We start from the raw sequence: 22226 nt of genomic DNA, 5'->3' as shown, positions 1-22226 counted from the left end.
AAAAGCTCAGCAGGTATGCAGCATCTATGAAGAGAAATCAAAGTTAACATTTTGGGTCTGGTGACCCTTCCTCTGAGCGCTGAGGAAGGGTCAATGAATCCGAAACGTTACCTTTGATTTCTCTTCACAGATGCTGCCAGGTCTGCTGAGCTTTTCCAGCAACTTCTGTTTTAGCATTTAAATGATTAGATTTGATATAAGATGTAAGACTAATTTTATCTCCTTATTTGATATTAGGAATAATTAATATCAAAATTTTAAAAACATGGATTGTACTAAATAAAAATCTTCTTATCATAAACAAATAATAAATCGTATTACATAACAAAGCACACAGCTAAGACCAATCACCTACAACTGATATGTTATGTAGTAACTGCAGCAGAACAACTAACTTTCTAGGAGAACCAGGCAGGTGGTGCAGGAGTTCCCTAACTATCCAGCTTACTAACTGGTCTTCCATTGTGGAAACTGGGTGAGTATGATGGTTTCTTATATCAGAGAAAAGTAGGTGGTAACAAGGAGTTATCAGATGGCTCTGGGTTGGGACTGCAATTATGCACATTTTACATAGATGATTTGGAGGTGGGGACCACATGTAATATGTCAAAGTTTGCGGATGACACTAAGATGTCTGGTAGAGTGAAGTGTGCAGAGTTCTGTAAAACTTTGCAAAGGGACATAGATAGTTTAAGTGAATGGGAAAAGGTCTAGCAGATGGAGTACAATGTTAATAAATGTGAAGTCTCCCATTTTTAATCAGAATAAGAACTATTACTTGATTGGTAAAAAGTTGCAGCATGCTGCTGTGCAGAGGGACCTGGGTGTCCTTGTGCATGAATCACAGAAGGTTGGTCTGCAGGTGCAACAGGTAATTAGGAAGGCAAATGGAATTTTGTCCTTTATTGCTGAAGGGATTGAGTTTAAAAGCAGGGAGGTTATGTTGCAGCTGTATAGGGTGCTGGTGAGGCTACACCTGGAGTACTGTGTGCCGTTTTGGTCTCCTTGCTTGAGAAAGGATGGACTGGCACAAGACAGGGTGCAGAGGAGGTTCACTAGGTTGATTCCGGAGTTCAGGGGTTTGGCTTATGAGACGAGACTAAGTAGACTGGGATTCTATTCATTGGAATTTAGAAAAATGAAGGAGGATATTATAAAAACATGTAAAATTATGAAGGGAATAGATAAGATAGAAGTAGAGAGGGTGTTTCCATTTTCTGGATCAGTGGTGCTGGAAGAGCACAGCAATTCAGGCAGCATCTCTGCTCGTCGGATGCTGCCTGAATTGCTGTGCTCTTCCAGCACCACTGATCCAGAATCTGGTTTCCAGCATCTGCAGTCATTGTTTTTACCAGGGTTGTTTCCATTGGCAGGTGCAACTAGGACAAGAGGGTGTAGCCTCAAAATTAGGGGAAGCGGATTTAGGACTGAATTGAGAAGGAACTTCTTTACCGAGAGGGTTGTGAATCTATGGAAGCAGTTGAGGCTTCCTCAGTAAATGTTTTAAAGCTAAGATAGATGATTTTTTTTAAAAACAATAAACGAATTAAGGGTTATGGTGACAGGGTGGGTAAGTGGAACTGAGGCCACAAAAAGATCAGCCATGATCTTATTGAATGGCAGAGCAGGCTTGAAGGGCCAGATGGCCTACTCCTGCTCCTAGTTCTTATGTTCTTGTGTTCTTATGTATGGAGGGGAAGAAGGAAGAATGGTGGGGAAATTTTGGTAAGGATTTGGAAGGGCTATTTCTGTGGAACTAAATGTGACTCCAGGATGGTGTATTGTCTCACTGGTGTCAGGCAAAACCAATGGAGCAGCAGCAGGACATCCTTTTGGAGGAGGGGATCAGTCAGATATCATGGTCCCTGTTGCTACCAGTGACATGGGTATAAAGAACTTTATGAAGTCCTTAAAGCAGATTTCAGGGAGTTTAAAAGAAAACTAAAAAGCAGGACTTCAAGAGCAATAATCTGTGATAAGAACTGGTGAGCATAACATGGATTGATTGACTGAGGAATTGGGATGGTTTCTGAGGCAGTTGGGAAATGTACAAACTGATTTGGTTACATCTTAATAAGAATCTGACTAATGTCATTGTAGGGAGTCCTTTTTGTTTATTCATAGGATCTGGACTGGTCTGGCATTTATTTCCCATAACTAGTTGTCCTTGAGAAGATGGAGGTGAGCTGCCTTCTTGAACTGCTGCAATCTATTCTGTGTAGGTAAAGCCACAGTGCCAATAGGGAGGGAATTCCATGATTTTCCCTCAGCAACACTGAAGGAACAGTGCTACATTTCCAAGTTACGATGGCAAGTGACTTGAAAATGAACCTCCAATTGGTAGTGTTCCAGGTATCTGCTGCCCTTGTCATTCTTGACAGTAGTGATCATGGGCTTGGAAAATCCCACCTAAGAAGCATCTTGAGGATGGTAAACACTGCTGTTTACTGAGCATCAGTGGTGGAAAGACTGGATGTTTGAGGATATGCAACCAAACAAACAGACTGTTTTGTTCTGGATTATATCAAACTCCTTGACTCTTGTTTGAGCTGCATTGATTCAAGCAAGTGGAGAGTATTCCCTCACACTTCGGACTCTTGCCCTGTAGATGATGGTCGGGTTGAGAGGAGTCAAGAGGTACGTTATTCACTATAGGATTCCTAGCCTCTGGCCTGCTCTCATAGCCACAGTATTTATAGGGTGAGTTTAGTTCCATTTCTCACCAATAGTAACATCAGGATGTTGAGAGTAAAGAATTCAGTGATGGTAACACCATTGAATGGAAAGGGGCAATGGTGAGATTCTGTCTTATTGGAGATGGCAATTGCCAAATGTTACTTGCCATTTGTCAGCCCAAGCCTGGATATTGTTCAAGTCATGCTGTGTTTGGACGGGGACTGCTTCAGTATCTGAGGAATGATGCTGAATATTGTTTAAACACCAGTGAACATCCCCACTTCTGACCTTACAAGACATAGGAACATTCAGACCATTGAGTCTGCTCCGCCATTCAATAAGATCATGGCTGATCATGGATAATCCTTAACTCCAGTTTACTGCCTTTTCCCCATAACCCTTGATTTCCTTACTGATTAAAAATATATTTATCTCAGCCTTGACATGGGGAGAATGTGCAAGGTCCACACAGACAGTTGCCCAAATCTGGAATCAAATCTGGCTTCCTGGCACTATGGGTATCACTAGCAATGCCAGCTTTTATTACCCTCCCCAAATTGCACGTAAGAAGCTGGTGATGAGCCACCTTGATGAGCTACTGCTGTCTAGGTGATGAAGGTGTTCCTACAATGCTGTGCTTTACAGTGCAGAGGATAAAGAAGAGTAGGAATGATTAAAATGTACAAAAGTTGGATTTCAAGCTGATAAATGTACTTACTTGTAATAAGTCATGATAAATACATTTTCTTCAGAAATAAATGGAACAATTTGGATGACATAAATATATCAGTAAATAATTTTTCTACCTTACCTGGAGTGGCTGTTGTGACATTCCCAATTGTTGAAGGAGCCACTGTTGATGCCTTTGTCACTGCAGAGGTTTCCTTGATTGTGAAAGGGGTCACACTTGATGTTGGAGCCTTTGTTGTTATTTTGGTAGTCTTTGTTGTTGTTGGGACCTCTGTTGTTGCTGGGGCCTCTGTTGTCATTATAGTGGTCTTTGTTGTTGTTGGGGCTTCTGTTGTCAACACAGTTGTCGTTGTTGTTGGGGCCTCTGTTGTTGGAGCCTCTGTTGTCATTACAGTTGTCGTTGTTGTTGGAGCCTCTGTTGTTGGAGCCTCTGTTGTTGGAGCCTCTGTTGTCATTACAGTTGTCGTTGTTGTTGGAGCCTCTGTTGTCATTACAGTTGTTGTTGTTGGGGCCTCTGTTGTTGGCGCCTCTGTTGTCATCACAGTTGTTGTTGTTGTTGGGGCCTCTGTTGTCATTACAGTTGTTGTTGGGACCTCTGTTGTTGGGGCCTCTGTTGTCATTACAGTTGTTGTTGTTGGGGCCTCTGTTGTCATCACAGTTGTTGTTGTTGGAGCCTCTGTTGTCATTACAGTTGTCGTTGTTGGGGCCTCTGTTGTTGGCGCCTCTGTTGTCATCACAGTTGTCGTTGTTGGGGCCTCTGTTGTTGGGGCTTCTGTTGTCATCACAGTTGTCGTTGTTGTTGGAGCCTCTGTTGTCATCACAGTTGTCGTTGTTGGAGCCTCTGTTGTCATTACAGTTGTTGTTGTTGGGGCCTCTGTAGTTGGGGCCTCTGTTGTCATCACAGTTGTTGTTGTTGGGGCCTCTGTAGTTGGGGCCTCTGTTGTCATTACAGTTGCCATTGTTGTTGGGGCCTCTGTAGTTGGGGCCTCTGTTGTCATTACAGTTGCCATTGCTGTTGTGGCCTCTGTTGTTGTTGGGACTTGGGTTGTCATTATGGTGGTCTTTATTGTTGGAGCCTCTGTTGTAATTATTGTAGTTTCCTTTGTTGCTGGTGCCTCTGTTGTCATTATAGTCATCTTTATTGTTGTTGGGGCCTCCGTTGTCATTATAGTGGTCTCCCTTGAAGTTGTTGGGGTCTTCTTTGTTGTTGTCGCTGTGGTTGAGACTAAGATTGGTAGCAACGTTGGATGCACACATGCAACAACCATCATAGTAAAGACTAAATTGGGTTCACAAGCGAGATGTTGCGTTTTTTCTGACAGACAGAAATAGTAACTGGTGTTGTCCTGCGGATCTTCATAGAATCCATTAAGTTTCCCATTGCAAAAGGATAAATTTCCTACAAAAGAATCGTATAGCAACAACAAAATACGAATGAAAAGTCCAGCCCTTGAAGTTCAGTGGTATTGCCATTTCTAAATCCTCCACCATTAATATAAAGTGGTTATGATTAGCCAGTACTTAACTGGAGCAGCCATATAAATAATTTGGCTCCAAGAAGAAGTCAGAGGCTGGAGATTCTCCAACAAGTTACTGACCTCCTGACTCTCCAGAGCTTGTTCATCATCTCCAAGACAAATGTCTGAAATGTGATGGAAGCATAGGTCAGGTGCATGATAGAGTATTCTCCACTTATCTGGATGAATGGAACTCCAGAAACGCTCAACATTATCTAGAACAAAGCAGCAGCAGATCTGCTTCACATCCATTAAATTAAATGTCAACCCTTCCACCACTAATATCCTGTAACATGAGTGTGTACCATAAACAAGACGCAGCGCAGTAATTTGCCAAAGGCTGCTTTGACAACACCTTCCAAATCTCTACTACGAAGAAAGATAAGAGCAGCAGATACATGGAGCACATATCACCTGCGAGTTCCTCATCAATCCATACTCCATCCTGCCTTTGTGTCACTTGTACAAAAACATCAAATCCCAAGTGGCACACCTTTTTGAAGATGTCTGCTTTTCTATTATTGCAACTAAAGTGAATAACCTCACAACTGCCCACATTATGTTCTATCTACTACATTGTTCCCCAATCACTTAATAATTCTCATATGGTTTATATTTTATTTCTCTTTTAATATATATTAAAATTTGATGTTATTTTGTTAAAAGTACATTGGCAACCTCTTGTGAATATGTTCGCTGAATGACCACCATGATAAACAAATTTCAAAATTGAATTTATGGTCTATCAAGCCAGGTTTCACGCTGGGATCTAACTTGCTTAGTGTTACCGTCAAAGAGTGCGGAGCTGGAAAAATACAGCCGATCAGGCAGCATCCGAGGAGCCAGAGAGTCGACGTTTTGAGCATTAGCTCTTTATTAGAAAGAGCTTAAGCTCAAAACATCGACTGTCCAGCCCCTCGGATGCTGCCTGACTAGCTGTGCTTTTCCAGCACCACATTCTTCAACTCTGATCTCCGGCATCTGCAGTCCTCACTTTCTCCTAGTGTTACTGTCAGCTGTGATCACAACTCTATTCTCTTCCCTTTTATATAATTGTTAAAGCTCTTATAATCTGCTTTTATATTATATGACATAGAACACAGTACAGGCCCTGCAGCCCATCATGTTGTGCGGAGCATTTATCTTAATCTAAGATCAACCTAACCCACACATCTCTCAATTTACTGCCATCCATGTGCTTGTCCAACAGTCGTTTAAATGTCCCTAATGTTTCTGACTACATTACCACCGCTGACAGTGCATTTCATGTACCCACCACTCTCTGTGTAAAGAACCTACCTCTGACATCTCCCCTAAACGTTCTTCCAATCACCTTAAAATTATGACCCCTCAAGACAGCCATTTCTGCCCTGGGGAAAAGTCTCTGGCTATCTACTCTATCAATGCCTCTCATTACCTTGTACACCTCTATCAAGTCACCTTTCTTCCTTCTTATCTCCAATGTGAAAAGCCCTAGCTCACTCAACCTCTCTTCATAAGACAAGCCCTCCAATCCAGGCAGCATCCTGGTAAATCTCCCCTGCACCCTCTCTAAATCATCTACATCTTTCCTATAATGAGGCAACCAGAACTGGACACAATATTCCAAGTATAGTCGAACCAGGATTTTATAGAGCTGCAGCAAAACCTTGCAGCTCTTAAACTCAATCCCTCTGTTAACGAAAGCCAAAACTCCTTCTTAGCAACCCTAACAACTTGGGTGGCAACTTTGGGGAACTTATGTACATGAACCCCAAGATCCCGCTGTTCCTCCACACTGCCAAGAATCCTGTCTTTAACCTTGTATTCAGCATTCAACTTCAGCCTTCTAAAATGAATCACTTCACATTTATCCAGGTTGAAATTCATCTTCCACTTTTCAGCCCAACTCTACATCCTGTCAATGTCATGATGTAGCCTGCAACAACATTCAACACTATCTACAACACCACTCTCCTTTGTGTCATCGCCAAACTTACTAACCCACCTTTCCACTTCTTCATCTAAGTCATTTATAAAAACTACAAAGATCAGAGGCCCAAGAACAGATCCCTGCAGGACACCACTGGTCACCGACCTCCAGGCAAAATTCTTTCCATCCACTACCACTCACTGTCTTCTTTTGGCCAGCTAATTCTGTATCCAGACAGCCACATTTCCCTGTATCCTATACCTCCTAACTTTCTGAATGAGCCTACCGAGCCTACTGAAATCCATATACACCACATCCATTACTCGACCTTCGTCAACTTGTCTCGTCACATCCTCAGAAAACTCAATAAGACTTGTGAGGCATGACCTGCCTCTCACAAAGCCACACTGACTATCTTTAATCAAACTATATTTTTCCAAATAGTCATCACTCCTATCTTTCAGAATCCTTTCCAGTACCTAGCTTACCACAGACATAACACTGACTGGTCTGTAATTCCCAGGGATTTCCCTATTGCCTTTCTTGAACAGAGGAACAACATCTGCCTCCCTCCAATCAGCAGGTATTACTCCCGTGGAGAATGAGGATGCAAATATCATCACCAGATGTGCAACAATCTCATCCCTCACTTCCGTAGCAACCTTGGATATCTCGTCCGATCCTGGGGACTTACCTATCTTGATGCTTCCCAGAATTTCCAGCACATCCACTTCCTTAATATCAATCTGTTCGGGCCTATTAACCTGGTCCATGGTGTTCTCACTATCAACAAGGTCCCTCTTTCTAATGAATACTGAAGCAAAAAACTTATTTAAGGCTTCCCCTATCTCTTCAGACAACAGGCACAAATTCCCTCCAGTATCCCTGATGGACCGTACCCTCTCTCTGATCATTCTCTTATTCCTCATGTAAATGTTGAGCCTTTGGGTTTTCCCTAATCTTTCCCGCCCAAGTTTTTTTGTGCCCCCTCCTTGCTCCCCTCAGTCCATTTTGGAGTTCTTTCCTTGTTACCCTATAATCTTCTAAAGCTGTGCCAGTTCCTTGCTTCATCAACCTTAAGTGTGTTTCCTTCTTCCTCTTGATGAGAAGTTTCTCTGCTCTTGTCATCCAAGGCGCCTTCACCTTACCACTCCTTGCCTGTCTCAGTGGGACAAAGTTATCCAAAACTCGCAATAAGTGCTCCGTAAACAGCCTCCACATTTCTGTTGTGCCTTTTCTGTAGAACAATTGTTTCCAATTTATACTCCACAGCTCCCGTCTGATAGCAGTATAATTTCCCCTCACCCAATTAAATATCTTCCCATACTGTCTGTTCCTATCCCTCTCCATGGCTATGGTAAAGGTGAGGCAGCTTTGGTCACTGTCACCGAAATGGTCTCCTACTGAGAGATCTGTCACTTGGCCTGGCTTGTGCCTAGCACCAGATCCAATATGACATCTCCCTAGTCACCCTATCTACATACTGAGTTAGGAATCCCTCCTGGACACACCTAACAATCAGGTCTATCCAGACCACCTGCACTAAGGAGGTTCCAATCAATATCGGGGAAGTTGAAGTCATCCATAACAACAACTCGTTTAGTATCTCATCCATCTCCTGGGGTTCCGCACATAGACAGTCAATTTGATCTTTACGGGGCTCTTTTCTCTCCCTCATTACTCTTTTGTTCTTAATGAATTTGTAGAATCTTTTTGGATTCCCCCTAACCCTGTCTGCCAAAGCTCATGTCCCCTTTTTGCCTTCCTGATTTCCATCTTGAGTATACTCCTACAGCTCTTAATCTCATAGAAAGTGGCTCACCACCACCTTCTTAAAGTCAATTTGGAATGAGAAATAAATGCTGACCTAGGTGGCAAAACCTATATCTCATGAATGAAAATTTTAAAAACTCCAGAGACTTGAGGACAAGATTCAGCTCACATTTCAGTTCAGCACTGTTGGAGTGCTACACTATCAGAGGTGGTATCTTTAGGGTAAAGCATTAAACCAAGAGCCAACCTGCCTCTAAGATAAATAAGTATACCATGTCACAAACTGAAGATGAGCAGCATAATTCTCTGCATTTTTCTGGCCAATAGTTAGCTGGCAATGGTTGATAAATGAACAAACCTCTGCCTGATCCTCCTTTCTATCAGCAGAAATCCAGGCCAGGTAGATTGATTTTGTTCTTGTTCTGCCAACCCACAGACTTTGACATTACGCTGGTAAGATTGGAGATAGGAGATAATGCCATAATGATAGGAAATAGTACCATCGGAGATAATGAAAAATACTGCGAAAGGTTCAGTGTGAATTGAACTGTGGATATCATGTTATCCATTTTGTGTAATTGCCGATGATCGTTTTGACTTGAAACATATTAAAAGTTTACCTGAAAGTGTTTATTAATATTGAAATTGACTGTCAATTTCATACATAAGATGAAAACAGAAAATGCTGGAGAAACTCATCAGGTCTGGCAGCATCTGTGGAGAGAGAAAAAAAACAGTTCATGTTTTGAGTTCGATATGATTCACCTACAGAACTGAAAAGAGCTGGAAATGTTTTTTTCTTTATGCTGTTGAACTTCATGCTTGTTTCTATGCTTGTTGGCTTTGCTCTCAGTGGAGTGGACCCATTTTCTCCTTTTCACACTTATCATTCATATCTATTTTACATCGTTTCTCCGACCACCATTAACACTCCCTCTGATTTGTTCTGGGCACCCTCGCTATCTGTTCCTGTCACTCTTCCTGTGAAAGTCACCATCTTCATTTCTGAAGAACAGTCAAATCAGACTTGAAAAATTCTCTCTCCTTAGATGTTGATAGACACGCTGAGTTTCTCCAGGTTATTCTGTTCTGATGTCATATTTCCAGCATCGACAGCATTTTACTTTCAGTTAAGTTCATATGCTGCTATGGAAAAAAATCCTTTCTATCTAGAATGCATGCTATACAAAGAACATAGAACATAGAAAAGTACAGCACAAAACAGTCCCTTCGGCCCACGATGTTGTGCTGAAGATTAATCCTAATGTAAAATAAAATAACTTAACCTATGCACCCCTCAATTCACTGCTGTCCATGTGCATGTCCAGCAGTCGCTTAAATGTCCCTAATGACTCTGCTTCCATAATCACCGTTGGCAACGCATTCCATGCATTCACAACTCTCTGTGTAAAAAACCTACCTCTGACGTCTCCTCTGTACCTTCCTCCTAATATCTATGGGCTCTATGTACTTGAAGGATCTATATACCTGAACACCAAGATCCCTCTGTTCCTCCACACTGCCAAGAATCCTGTCTTTATCCTATATTCAGTATTCAAGTTCGACCTTCCAAAATGCATCACTTCGCACTTATCCAGGTTGAACTCCATTTGCCATTTCTCATCCCCGCTCTGCATCCGGTCTATGTTGCACAATAGCCCTCGATACTATCAACAAGACCTCCAACCTCTGCAAATTTACTATCGCACCCCTCAACCTCCTCATCCAAGACATTTATAAAAACTACAAAGAGCAGGGGCCCAAGACCAGAGCCCTGCAGGACACCACTCAACACTGACCTCCAGGCAGAATACTTTTCATCTACAATCACTCTTTGCCTTCTGTCAGTCAACCAATTCTGAATCCAGACACCCAAATCTCCCTGTATCTCATACCTCCTTACTTTATGAATGAGTCTACCATGGTGAACCTTATCAAATGCCTTGCTGAAGTCCATATACACCACATCCACTGCTTGACCTTCGTTGACCTGTCTTGTCACCTCCTCAAAGAACTCAATACGATTAGTTAGGCATGACCTGCCCCTCACAAAGCCATGCTGACTGCCTTTAATCACACTATGTTTTTCAAAATAGTCATAAATCCTATCCCTCAGAATTCTTTCCAAAGCCTTGCTGACCACAGACATAAGACTGACTAGTCTATAATTGCCAGGGATTTCCCTAATACTTTTCTTGAAAAGAGGAACAACATTCGCCTCCTTCCAATCGTCCGGTACGACACCCGTGGAGAGTGAGGAAGCAAAGATCTTCACCAGTGGCTTAGCAACCTCCTTTCTCACTTCCTAGAGCAGCCTAGGATAAATCTGGTCTGGCCCTGGGGACTTAACGATTTTAATATCTACCAGAATTTCCAGTACATCAACTTCATCAACCTTGATCTGTTCAAGCCTGTATCTCAGCTCCTCAAAGTTCTCATTCACAACAAGTTCCCTTTGCTTCGTGAAAACCGAAGCAAAAAACTCATTTAGGGCTTCCCCTAGCTGCTCAGACTCCACGCACAAGTTCCCTATGCTATCCCTGACCAGGCCTACCTTATCCCTGACCATACTTTTATTCCTCACGTATGAGTAAAATGCCTTTGGGTTCTCCCTAATCCTTCCTGCCAAGCTTTTCTCGTGCCCCCTTCTGGCTCTCCTCAGTCCATTTCTGAGCTCCTTTCTAGCAAGCCTGTAACCCTCTAGATCCTTGTTTCCTCCACCTTATGTAAGCTGCCTTCTTCTTTTTGACGAGAAGCTCCTCTGTTCTCGTCATCCAAAGCTCCTTAATTTTACCCCTTACCTGTCTCAGAGGGACAAATTTGTGCATCACTCGCAACAACTGCTCCTTAAAATACATAAAATGAAAGTAAAAAACAGAAAAGGGCTATAAGAAACTCAGGAAGTCAGACCACCTCTAAAGAGAGAAGCATAGTTAACATTTGAGATTGCTAGTTTTGCAACAGAACTCTGCAATAAATAGTTCAACTTGGATATGCTAGAGTTGGTACAATGATAGGAAATATAACTCTTTCAACACAGCCACTTGAAGCACTTATTCTGATTCAACAAGACTAAAAAGTCATTCGAGAATTAGTCACACGATAAGAGATGCCACTTCGGCCATCCACCAAGAAAGAATCTAAAATGCTAAAAAACATAGCCCTACCAAATCACAGGGCTGCTTTCTCATTAGGGAGAGATGACTGGTGGTAGTTTAATCTGAGGGTCAACACACCTTGGACAAGGGGAGAGGTTGAGAAGGAGAGTCCTTCATGATAATTTCAGCTGTGGTGGGAATTGAACCCTTACTATTAGCATCGCCAACTGGCCAGCCAACTGAACTAATCCAACACCTATTTAAAATGCTATAGTTAGTCTAACTATAAAGAATCTAAATTACTATATGGCCCTATAGAAAATAATTGGGGATAAGTGCACTCAAGAAAATTAAAATTACAAGGGAAGTGGTCCTGAGTAGATTGTTGGAACAATGAATTGACAAGTACTGATGGATTTCATCCTAAGGACTTAAAATAAGTAGCTAGTGAGATAGTTGATGCATTGGGTTTACTTTTCCAAATCTCATTAGATGTAGGGACGCTTCCTTTGGATTGGAAAATAGCTCATTTAACTCCTTTATTCAAAAAAGGAGGGCAAAAAGCAGGAATCTATTGGCCAGTTCGCTTCACAGGGAAAATGTTAGAGGCTATTATTAAAGACGTTATGCTCGGGCACTTGGTTAAGTTCAAGATAATCAGGCAGAGCTTAAGTGGTTTTGTAAAAGGGCAGTCATGTTTAACTAATTTATTGGAATTATTTGAAGAAGTTATTTGTGCTGTTGATAAAGGGGAACCAGTGAGACCAGTAGCAGAGTAATGCCACAAACCACAGTGTGGTATGATGGTGTGATAGGTCCCCAGAGAGAAGGTATTTGATTTCCAGATTAGTGAGTATTTCTCGTCTTTAAAGTAAAAGTAAGATCTTTCATTTGTGTATCGATCTCTAGCATTCCTTTTTCTCTGTCTTTTTTAAAGAATTTTACTTGTGTACGAAAAATTCATTGCAATGAAGTGTAAAAAGGTGGAGTGATCCAAATCGAGCTCATCTGTAATAAGTGCTTATAACTTGAGCAACTTTGGTTCCAAGTTGAGAAGCTGGAGTCCAAGCTGCAGACATTGTGCCACATCAGTGTCACAAAGGTGATCCTTTTTTTCTAAAAGCTGTTCCTTTTCTTAAGGATACTGTGTCCTGGTTTTTTTCAGAAGGATCGGAAACAACCCCTGGCTCCAATTAGACTGATTTGGTACAGAGATTCAAGGGTATTGAGAGGCCTTTTTGTTTATAGACAAACCGATGAGACATTGGACCAAAGCTTTTATGTTTTTGGAAATAACCTGTATAAGTCAAAGGGGTGTGGCCAGCTCTCTAGCTGAGCAGTTTAGTTCAGACATGGGTTGTGTGGAAACAGACTGCGAGACTCTCTCTCCTCTGCCCTTCTAATTTCGACCTGTAAACCTTTGTTTTGTTTTTACTGTGTTTAAGGGATTTGCTTATTGGGTCTGTTGTGTATATTCAGAAGAGCATAATTAAGTCTAGTTTAGATAGACTGAGTTCTGTTGGGGTTCTTTATTCTGTTATTTGTGTTTCATTCTGTAATTTTGTGAATAGGTTTTTATCTGTTTTATAACTTGGTAGTCAACCTAGCTAACTTACTCTGGGTAATTTTCACTGTACACTTACCGAAACAAATTACAAAGTTATGGTCTGGGCTGCCTGCTTCAGAACGTTTTGAGTGGTCTGGCCTAGTCCATAACATCAGGGAAGGGGTATATTTCCTGGACACTGCTTCAGAGGGCGGTCATACCTGGGGTTTTCTTCCAGCAATGTGGCAGCAGAGTAGGATGCTTCACCCACAGGTCCACCTGTTTTTTTCCTTTCTTTCTTTTTAGCAGTCCTGGCACAGCGTGCGAGGAAGCAAACCGAGAGCAGCGTGAGGGGAAACCCGAGGACCGGGAGCAGTGCAACTTACCTTGGTGCAGCTGAGTGCCCATGCAGAACAGACAGGAGGCTTGAAGCAGAGTGGGACAGTTGTTGGACTAGGGCCTGGCGCGGATGGTCAGACCACATGTTCACTAAGCTGCTGCAATGTAATGTCTACTTGAAACTTTTTTTACTGGACTGTAATATCAATCCTTTAACTATGTTTTCACTATCGTATTTCTAACTTTTTTTTCACTAAGTAATGCTACTACTTTTCCTGTTATTCCTCTTTTTTTAGTGTGGAAATAGGCCCTTCGGCTCAACAAGTCCACACGGACTCTCTGAAGAGTATCCCACCCAGATCCACTCTCCTACTACTCGACATGTAGTCTGACTATTGCCCCTAATCCATATATCTCTGAACACTATGGGCAATTTAGCTTGGCCAATTCACCTAACCTGCACATCTTTGGAGTGTTGGGGGAAACCCACGCAGGCACAGGGAGAATGTGAAAACTCTACAGAGTCGCCTGAGACTGGAATCGAACCTGGGCCCCTGCTGCTGTGAGGCAGCAGTGCTAGCCACTGAGCCACCCTGCCGCCCACGGTACGTTTGTACCTAGGTACTTATATCTAAGATGGCGCCGTTAAAGACAGCTATTGTAAACATTTTTCACTGTGCTCCTGTACTTCTGCACTGGAGTAGGCGTGACAATAAAAGGATATTCTATATTCTATTCTACCCTTCAGACTGAATAATTCAAATTTCGTCTGTGATCAAGGACAGGGGAGTGTGATTAGAAGTGAGGCAGGTATGGGACTCAGGGACTAGTGTTCGAGGAGCCACACCTCCTGAAATTTTCCAACACTTACGAGATCTTGTAAGCATTGTGTATGCGAGTGTAGGCTCAGGGAAGATTAGAAAACCGATCAGCACATTGTGGTGCAGGGAGCCATTCAAGTGGGGGTTAGGAATGGTAGGCAATAGGACTGTCATAATGGTAGGGGACAGCATAATTATGGGGATAGATACAGTTCCCTGCAGCCATGAGAGGATGCTTGAAAGCAGTGTTGACTGTCAAGGTTAAGGACATCTCCTCAGGGCTGGAAAGGACCGACCTGGGAGTGGGAAGGCAGAAATTCAGTTTGTCCTCATCCATGTTGGTACTAATGACTTTGATAGGCCTAGAAGAGAAATTCATCTGAAAGAAGTTGAACAGTTAGGAGGTAAATTGAAAAGCAGAACCTTCATGGTAATAATCTCAGGGTTTCTACCCTAGCCATGGATAAATTGAGTGTAAATAAAGTAAAGGAGTTAAATATTTAGCTTAAAGACTGATGTGGGTGATGATATGGCCATAAGATAGACACACAGAATTACGCCATTTGGCCAATCGGGTCTGCTCCGTTTATAGCCTCACTTCTAATAACACTCCCCTGTCCTTGATTACAGACGAAATTTGAATTATTCAGTCTGAAGGGTAGAATAGAATATAGAATATCCTTTTATTGTCACAGTGCAGAAGTACAGGAGCACAGTGAAAAATGTTTACAATAGCTGCCTTTAATGGCGCCATCTTGGGTATAAGTACCTAGGTACAAATGTACCGTGGGTGGCAGGGTGGCTCAGTGGCTATGGAGTGATGTCACAAGGAATTAAGGGCCACGGGGAGAATGCGGGTAAGTGGAGTTGAAATGCCCATCAGCCATGATTGAATGGCTGAGTGGACTCGATGGGCCGAATGGCCTTACTTCCACTCCTATGTCTTATGGTCTTATGGTCTTGTCGTTCATAGCTGATATATTTCTCAACTCCATTCTCCCACCTTGTCCCTGTGACCCTTAATCCCTGTAGGAGAGCACAGTTTTAGGGTAAGGGGCAGGAGATTCACAAGGGATTTAGGTAAAAAACCTTTGCCCTCTCGTTTTGGATTCCGCTACCTTGGATAAAAGACTTTGGCAACTCACCCTATCCATGCCCCTCATGATTTTATAAACCTCTATAAGTTCACCCCTCGGCCTCGGCTCCAGGGAAAATAGCCCCAGCCTATTCAGCCACTCCTGATAGCTCAAACCCTCCAACCACAACAATATCCTTGAAAATCTTTTGTGAACCCTTTCAGGTTTAACAACACCTTTACTACAGCAGGAAGACCACAATTGAACGCACTATTCCAAAACTGGAGCCTTCTCACTTCTTCAATACTACCTGTCTCTCAACCTTTCTTTGTATCATCTGCAAACCTAGCAACAATGCCCTCAGTTCCTTTGTCCAAATCATTAATATATAACATGAATAGTTGTGGTCCCAACACTGACCCATCCAGAAAAAGACCCTTTTATCCCCACTATCTGCCTTCTGCCAGTCAGCCAATCCTCTATCCATATCAGTACCTTGTCCCGAACACCACGGGCTCTTAGTTTATTTATCAGCCTCCTGTGCAGCACCTTGTTAAAGGCTTCTGGAAATCCAAATAAAATACATCCACTGGCTATCCTTTGTCTAACTTGCTCATTACCACTTTAAAGAATTCTAACAGATTTGTCAGGCATGACCTTAACTTGGTGAAGCCATGCTGACTCAGCCCTATTTTACCTTGCACTTCCGAGTATTCCACAATCCCATCCTTAATAATGCACTCCAAAATCTTACTAATGACCGAAGTCAGACTAACCAAGCTATAGTTTCCTCTCTTTAGCCTCCCTCTCTTCTTAGACAGGATTGTTACATTAACCATTTTCCAGTCCCCTCCCTGAATCCAATGTTCCCTGAAAGATCGCCACCTGTGCTTTTACAATCTCCTTGGTTATTTCCTTCAGAACTCTAGGGTGTAATCCATCTGGTTGGGTGATTTACCTACCTTCAGACTTTTCAGCTTCCCCAGCACCTTCTCCTTAGTGATAGCCACCACATTCACCTCTGTCCCCTGATTCTCTTGAAATTCTGGTATGCTGGCAAAAAGTGAGGTTATGCACTTTTACAGGAAAAAAATAAAAGAGCTGAATATTATTAAAATGAAGAAAGACTGCAGCAAGATGCAGCACAGAGGGATACGGGTTCCCAAGATCAGCCTCCAATAACTTGCTTGTGGTAGTCTAACCCAGGATCTGCTCCTCAAAATTGATGAGGAGCTGAATAACTGGCAACACACCACCTGTCTTGAATCTTCTGCTCTGTTATGGGTTGTTCTCCTCCTGGAATGAGAGAGAGGCAGAAAGTTTGGAAGTTGAAAGTCAGTGGTACAGCTATCGCATTGGTGCAGGTTGGAGATATCCTGGGTGAATGAGTAAGAAGTACACTGCCATGCAGGGTTAGTGGTGTCTTGAGTTGGGATGGGTGAGGGTGAGTAAAGGAAGTTGTTACAAGCAATTGTGAAAGTGGTGAAGCATGAGCCTTAATGGTAGATGGATACAATAGCTGAAGGAGGGTGAGTGTGAAGTATCAGAGAAAAAAATGATGTGTGTATGCTGGTGAAGTGGAGAAGGACATTGATCTTCTTGCATTGTTGTGCATTCCTTCAGACATATGAAACTACTTTAATCCAGGAGACAGCCTCAGACCTGGCTGGCAGGATCTGATGTCGTAGCCCCACTGCTTATCCTGTGGCAGAAAGAAAATCCTGCCTCTGCACTATCCCATTCAGCAAGACCAACAGGACCCTGCCCAGAAAGTAGGGCAGCAACTTCCCCCATTTGCCATGTCCAGATCAAATGTCAGCAACCATGAATGGCAGCTCCAGACTGACAGTGCTTGTCTGGGTGCAAAACAGGCTTTCAAAGATGGCATGATTGAAAGGGATGCCAGTGAATTCCAGGATATCTGCAGAGTGGCAAGTTGTTTCAGGAATAGCACAGTTTAGACGGGGTGGAAGTTGGATATGAGGGATGGCCTGTGGGTCTGGTAGGTAATTAATTGTTTGGTAAGATGAGGCAAGAAAACTTGCTAGGCCTCATGGCAAGAAATTTGGTGCAATTTGGACTTAGGCAAAAATTGTAAGATTCAGCCCTATATAATGGAATCATCACCACATTTCCATGGTATTTCCATAATCATAAACTAAGGCTTTGCTTTACTGATTTTTATTATGTCTGGAGTATATATATGGACACCCAAATCCCTTTGCATCTCCATAGGTCTCAGTTCGAAAACTACAAAAAAATTGAAAACACTCCAGTTAGTTTTACTTTGGTCAAAAGTAAATGACCTCAGGCTCCTATATATTGAACTTTATTCACTACACATGTTTTAATGAGATCACCTCTGATCTTCTAAATTCCAATGAATAGAGTTCCAACTTGTTCAACATTTGCTCATATGGTAATCCTTTCATAGTGGGAATCGTTCTAGTGAACTTCGCTGAACTGCCTCCAATGAACTGATACTTTGCCTTTAATGAGAGGATCAAAACTGCTCACTGTAATCCAGATGTGGTCTTTTCAACATCTTGTATTCAACTTTATATTTCTTCAAGCAAGTGAATAACACGTGTAGTGAAATTCTGAGTATCCAGTATAGATCCTTGGGGCATCACAGGTCACACGTAAGAACCCACTCCTTGATCAAAATTTGAAATGTAATCACTTGCCATTAAAGAAATAGCGTACTGCAAATTCTCATATCATTCAAAAGGATTGCTTTAAAAATCAAGTGTTATCTGCTTTCAAATAAATTACTTACCATAAAACTACATGAAAAGAAGTAGGTTAGTCAACCCATCAGATCATGGCTGATCTGATAATCCTTCACTAACTAAATTTATATGCATTTTCTTCATAACCCTTAATTCCCATACTGATTAAAAATCTGTCTCTCTCAGCCTTGATTATACTTAATGACCCAGACTTCTGCAGTAAAGATTTCCACAGATTCTTTCAGAGAAGAAATTCCTCCTCATTTTTTACTTAAATGTGTGACCCCTTATTCTGAGATTAAGCCCTCTGCTACTAAACTCTCTCATAAGGAGAAACAACCTTTCTGCATTGACCTGGTCAAGTACCCTAAGAACCTTGTATGTTTTAATAAGATCACATCTCAATTTTCAATTTTTCAATGAGTACAAGGCCCAACCTACTCAACCTCTCCTCATAAGAGACTCCCTCCGTACTTGGTATCAGCCTCATGAATCTTTTCTGGACTGCCTTCAATGTCAGGATATCTTTTCTTACATAAGGAAATCAAAATATTCCAGCTATGTTAGTTATGTTAAATTGATAATATGTTTACTACCTTTAGGTCAGAAACTTGCCAACATTCAGCTGTATTCCCCAAGGTTGGTTCTTAAGCTCAGAGTCTAAGGGAGTACAGTATCATTAGAAATGTTCACCTTCCCGTGAGACATTTAACCAAAATCCCTTTGGAATTGCAGGAACTTGTCCCACTCAACATGAAAATCATTCATTTGCTTGGAGTCTGTGGGACTTTTCTGGTAATGGATATCTACAAGTCTGCACTTTTGAGTTTATGTAAAATATTGTTGTATATTCCTTTTCCCTAAGGTGAAATTGTTTTACAATATTGTCATACATCTTTATCTCTAAGTCAAGTTCGAGGATGCTCAGTAGGTCAAAATCCCCAAAGGAGATCCACCTTTTAACATTGGGAACTGTGCTGAAAAAAATGTGACCACAATATGTCATTATGTTCTGGGCTATGCTTTGACATGTGATTTAGTGAAATGGTTAGCTACAACCAATTGTTAATCATGTTCACTAATGTCTTAAGTAGTTCATTATATTTCAGACAATCCCACTTACTGGCCTCTGTCATATTCCAAGATTTATTCCCTTTTTGTAACCTATACAGAAGAAAGTTGTAGTATAGCCATCCCTTCCACATTTTTTCAATGACTTATTTTATACTTTTCCTATTTCCTATCTCTTTCAATGAAGAGCTAGTGAGGTAATGGCTACTCTCTACTTCTGACCTTGTACTTTTCAACTCATGCAGAATGATCCTTTAATATTTAGTTATATATTTTGTATTAAGAAAAGCTTTCTAGGGCAATACTACCGCATTGCTACCTTACCAAGGGCAAATATGGATGGACAAGAGACTTTGTCAATGGAATCGGCATATCATGAAAGAATTTTTAAATTCTGTTAAGTCTATACTCACATGCACCAACAGTCCTTTTACCATTCAGTAAACATGAAACGCATTTTTAAAATAAAATTTCTAAAAGATAGAGACTGATTACAATTATGATATAGTTGCTACTCTCTGCATTTCTTACCTGAGATGGATACTGTTGTATGTGAGGTGATGACTGGAGCCTTCGTAGTGATGACTGGAGCCTTCGTAGTGATGACTGGAACCTTCGTAGTGATGACTGGAGCCTTTGTGGTGGCTGTTGGGGCTTTTGTGGTGACTTCTGGAGCCTTTGTGGTGGCTACTGGAGCCTTCGTGGTGACTACTGGAGCCTTTGTAGTGACTACTGGAGCCGGGATTGTGGTTGTTGGCGCCTTTGAAATGGTTGCTGTGGGCTGCAAAGTAGGTTTTGGAGTCTGTAGTGCTTCTGTTGTGCTCTTTGTTGGCAAGACAGTTGGTGGGTGAACACACCACATTTTCTGTATGTCAAAGATCAGGTTATTTTGGCAGGTGCTGTAGATAGTTATGTTCCCCATGCATTGATAGAAACTGGAAATGTCATTTGGATCCACGTATACCCCAATTTCTTTGTCATCACAAAACGATACAATTGGTGCACAGGAGCCTACAGAAGAATTTCAATTAGTAATATAGAAATTTAAACCTCAAACAACCTTATAATCATGTGATATGGTGGTAGTATCCCTACCTCTGAGCCAGGAGGCCTGGATTCAAGTCTTATCTGCTCTCGAGGTGTGTCATAACATCTCTGAACTGGTTGTTTGGAAAAATACCTATAATCATTTCCCACTGCATACCATTTGTCACGTCACTTGTTCGCAGATTGACAAGGTAAATCAAGATTATGTAAAGTCTCGGTTGATTTTGCTCTGTGTCTCTCATCCTACACTATTTGAGTTCCTTGACATAGCAGTCCCATGTTACCAAGCATTTGGGGATACTTCTGATATAAAATACTCAGCAGCAACTATGAAATAATGGGGGCTAATAGACTAGGTTTTATGTTAAAATCCTAATTCAATGAAAATCATGGAATCATACAGCACAAGTTGGAGGCCATCATATCTGTGCTGTCTCTTTGAAAGGATTATCTGATATGTCTCATTCCCCTTCTCTCTTCCCCCATAGCCTGGAAATTTCTTTCCTTTTCAAAGTATGTGCTTGGGAAATTACGATTAAACTTTCTTCCACCATCTTTTCGAGTGATACAGATTAGAACATATCATAAGTAAAAATATTCTAATTTCCCCTGGCTTTTTGTTTTTCATCTCCAATCAATTTATTAAATTCTTTAGGGATAGAATAATCTCATCCTTATCCAGTTAAGTCCATATATATGACTCATACCGATATCTTATAATACCGGCAATAAATGCTGACATTATCAAAGATGTCTACATTCCTTGAATGAATAAAGACAAAGAATTGTACAAGATCTCATAGTCAATGTCTGTAATATTTCTCATAATAAACTGGGAGATGTACATTTACTAGATTTTTGTCCTCAACTAACATTACTAAACTTGATTATTTTATTATTATAACATTACTATTTGATAAAGCTTGCTGCATGCAAATTGCTTGCATGTTTCCGACATTACAATTGTGACTAAAATTTTAAAAAACAATTAACTGGCTGTAAAGCTCATTGGGTCATATAAGACACTACATAAATGCAAGCTCTTTTCATTCTTTCTATCTGACTCTGAAGCTAGTAGGTGCTTTAAGTGGAGTAGGCAGAGTTGGACTCTATTTGTGGTTTGTTGAACACTTGCAGGTGAAGATCACAACTCACCCAGTTGTCCCAGTAGCATCAGGATGAGAACCCCTAAAATAAATGGTAATAAGAATTAATGTCAACATGCAAAAGGTGTTAAATGAAAGGATTTTATATTATTAATCTGTTCCAGAGACACTACTTGGTTACTTTCAACATGCTTTGCCACCCCCCTTCCAATTTATTTTATTTCATTTCTTCAGAACAATCTATAAATTGTAACTTGAGTTTCTTCTATTGTTCTTAAACTATATGATTTCAAGTAAAGAACTCACTTATTTAAAGCATACCACGCTACACTTTTTTGTCTTATTTCCAGCACTTGGCATTTGTATGTGTTAATAAGGCAATGAACATATCCATTCTCTATCCTTACCAATTTCTCCCCTTTCCTTTGCCTCATTTCTTTCACATAGTTTCCCTCAATTTAATTGGGACAGAAGGATTGAGAAAAGCCTTACCTGAACAAAAATGCAGAGCTCCCATCTTCAGTAAGTTCTCAGCACTGGTTTCTGCTTTATCTGGATGTCCTTTGGGTATATATTAGGGAGTTCAATCTCCTACATTTTTTTAATATGCAAAATAGGTGTTAGTTTACTAGGAGTCAAGTAGAAATGCACAGTCACTCAAATTACAAGCTTAGATTTCTGTGGAAGCTCCTTCGCCCAGAGGTAGAAATTAATGGTTAGGATGGAAAAAAATCGTTGTTAGGAATTAAGAACTTGCCAAACAGCTAGGCATCAGCACCATTATTCACTGTTGTCTGCCATTGATTACATGAAGGGAAGGTG

The 22226-nt window shown here is 41.3% G+C and overlaps 1 protein-coding gene across 14 annotated transcripts in view; it reads right to left on the bottom strand.

The window, feature by feature from the left end:
* The window catches only part of LOC122550192 (uncharacterized), a 51455-nt gene extending 29452 nt beyond the window's left edge, over nucleotides 1-22003 (bottom strand). The window contains exons 1-6 of one of the 14 annotated variants that reach the window (XM_087987657.1): nucleotides 21897-21995; nucleotides 21454-21486; nucleotides 19783-20262; nucleotides 3810-4765; nucleotides 3725-3779; nucleotides 3488-3685 (exon numbers count right to left, since the gene is read on the bottom strand). In XM_087987657.1, coding sequence (XP_087843783.1) covers nucleotides 3488-3685; nucleotides 3725-3779; nucleotides 3810-4765; nucleotides 19783-20262; nucleotides 21454-21486; nucleotides 21897-21921 — 1747 coding nt within the window. In that variant the 5' untranslated portion in view covers nucleotides 21922-21995. Of the gene's footprint in view, nucleotides 1-3487; nucleotides 4766-19782; nucleotides 20263-21453; nucleotides 21487-21896 lie in introns of all 14 variants that reach the window. The other 13 variants (XM_087987663.1, XM_087987662.1, XM_087987654.1 and 10 more) reach the window with 13 other exon arrangements.
* Nucleotides 22004-22226: the final 223 nt, after the last annotated feature.

This window comes from Chiloscyllium plagiosum, unplaced genomic scaffold (assembly GCF_037043375.1).
Source record: "Chiloscyllium plagiosum isolate Xiang-an unplaced genomic scaffold, Cpla_swu_hap1 HiC_scaffold_5, whole genome shotgun sequence".
NCBI lineage: Eukaryota > Metazoa > Chordata > Chondrichthyes > Orectolobiformes > Hemiscylliidae > Chiloscyllium > Chiloscyllium plagiosum.
Note: the sequence above shows the minus strand (reverse complement) of the source record. Positions and strands in the feature narration are given on the sequence as shown.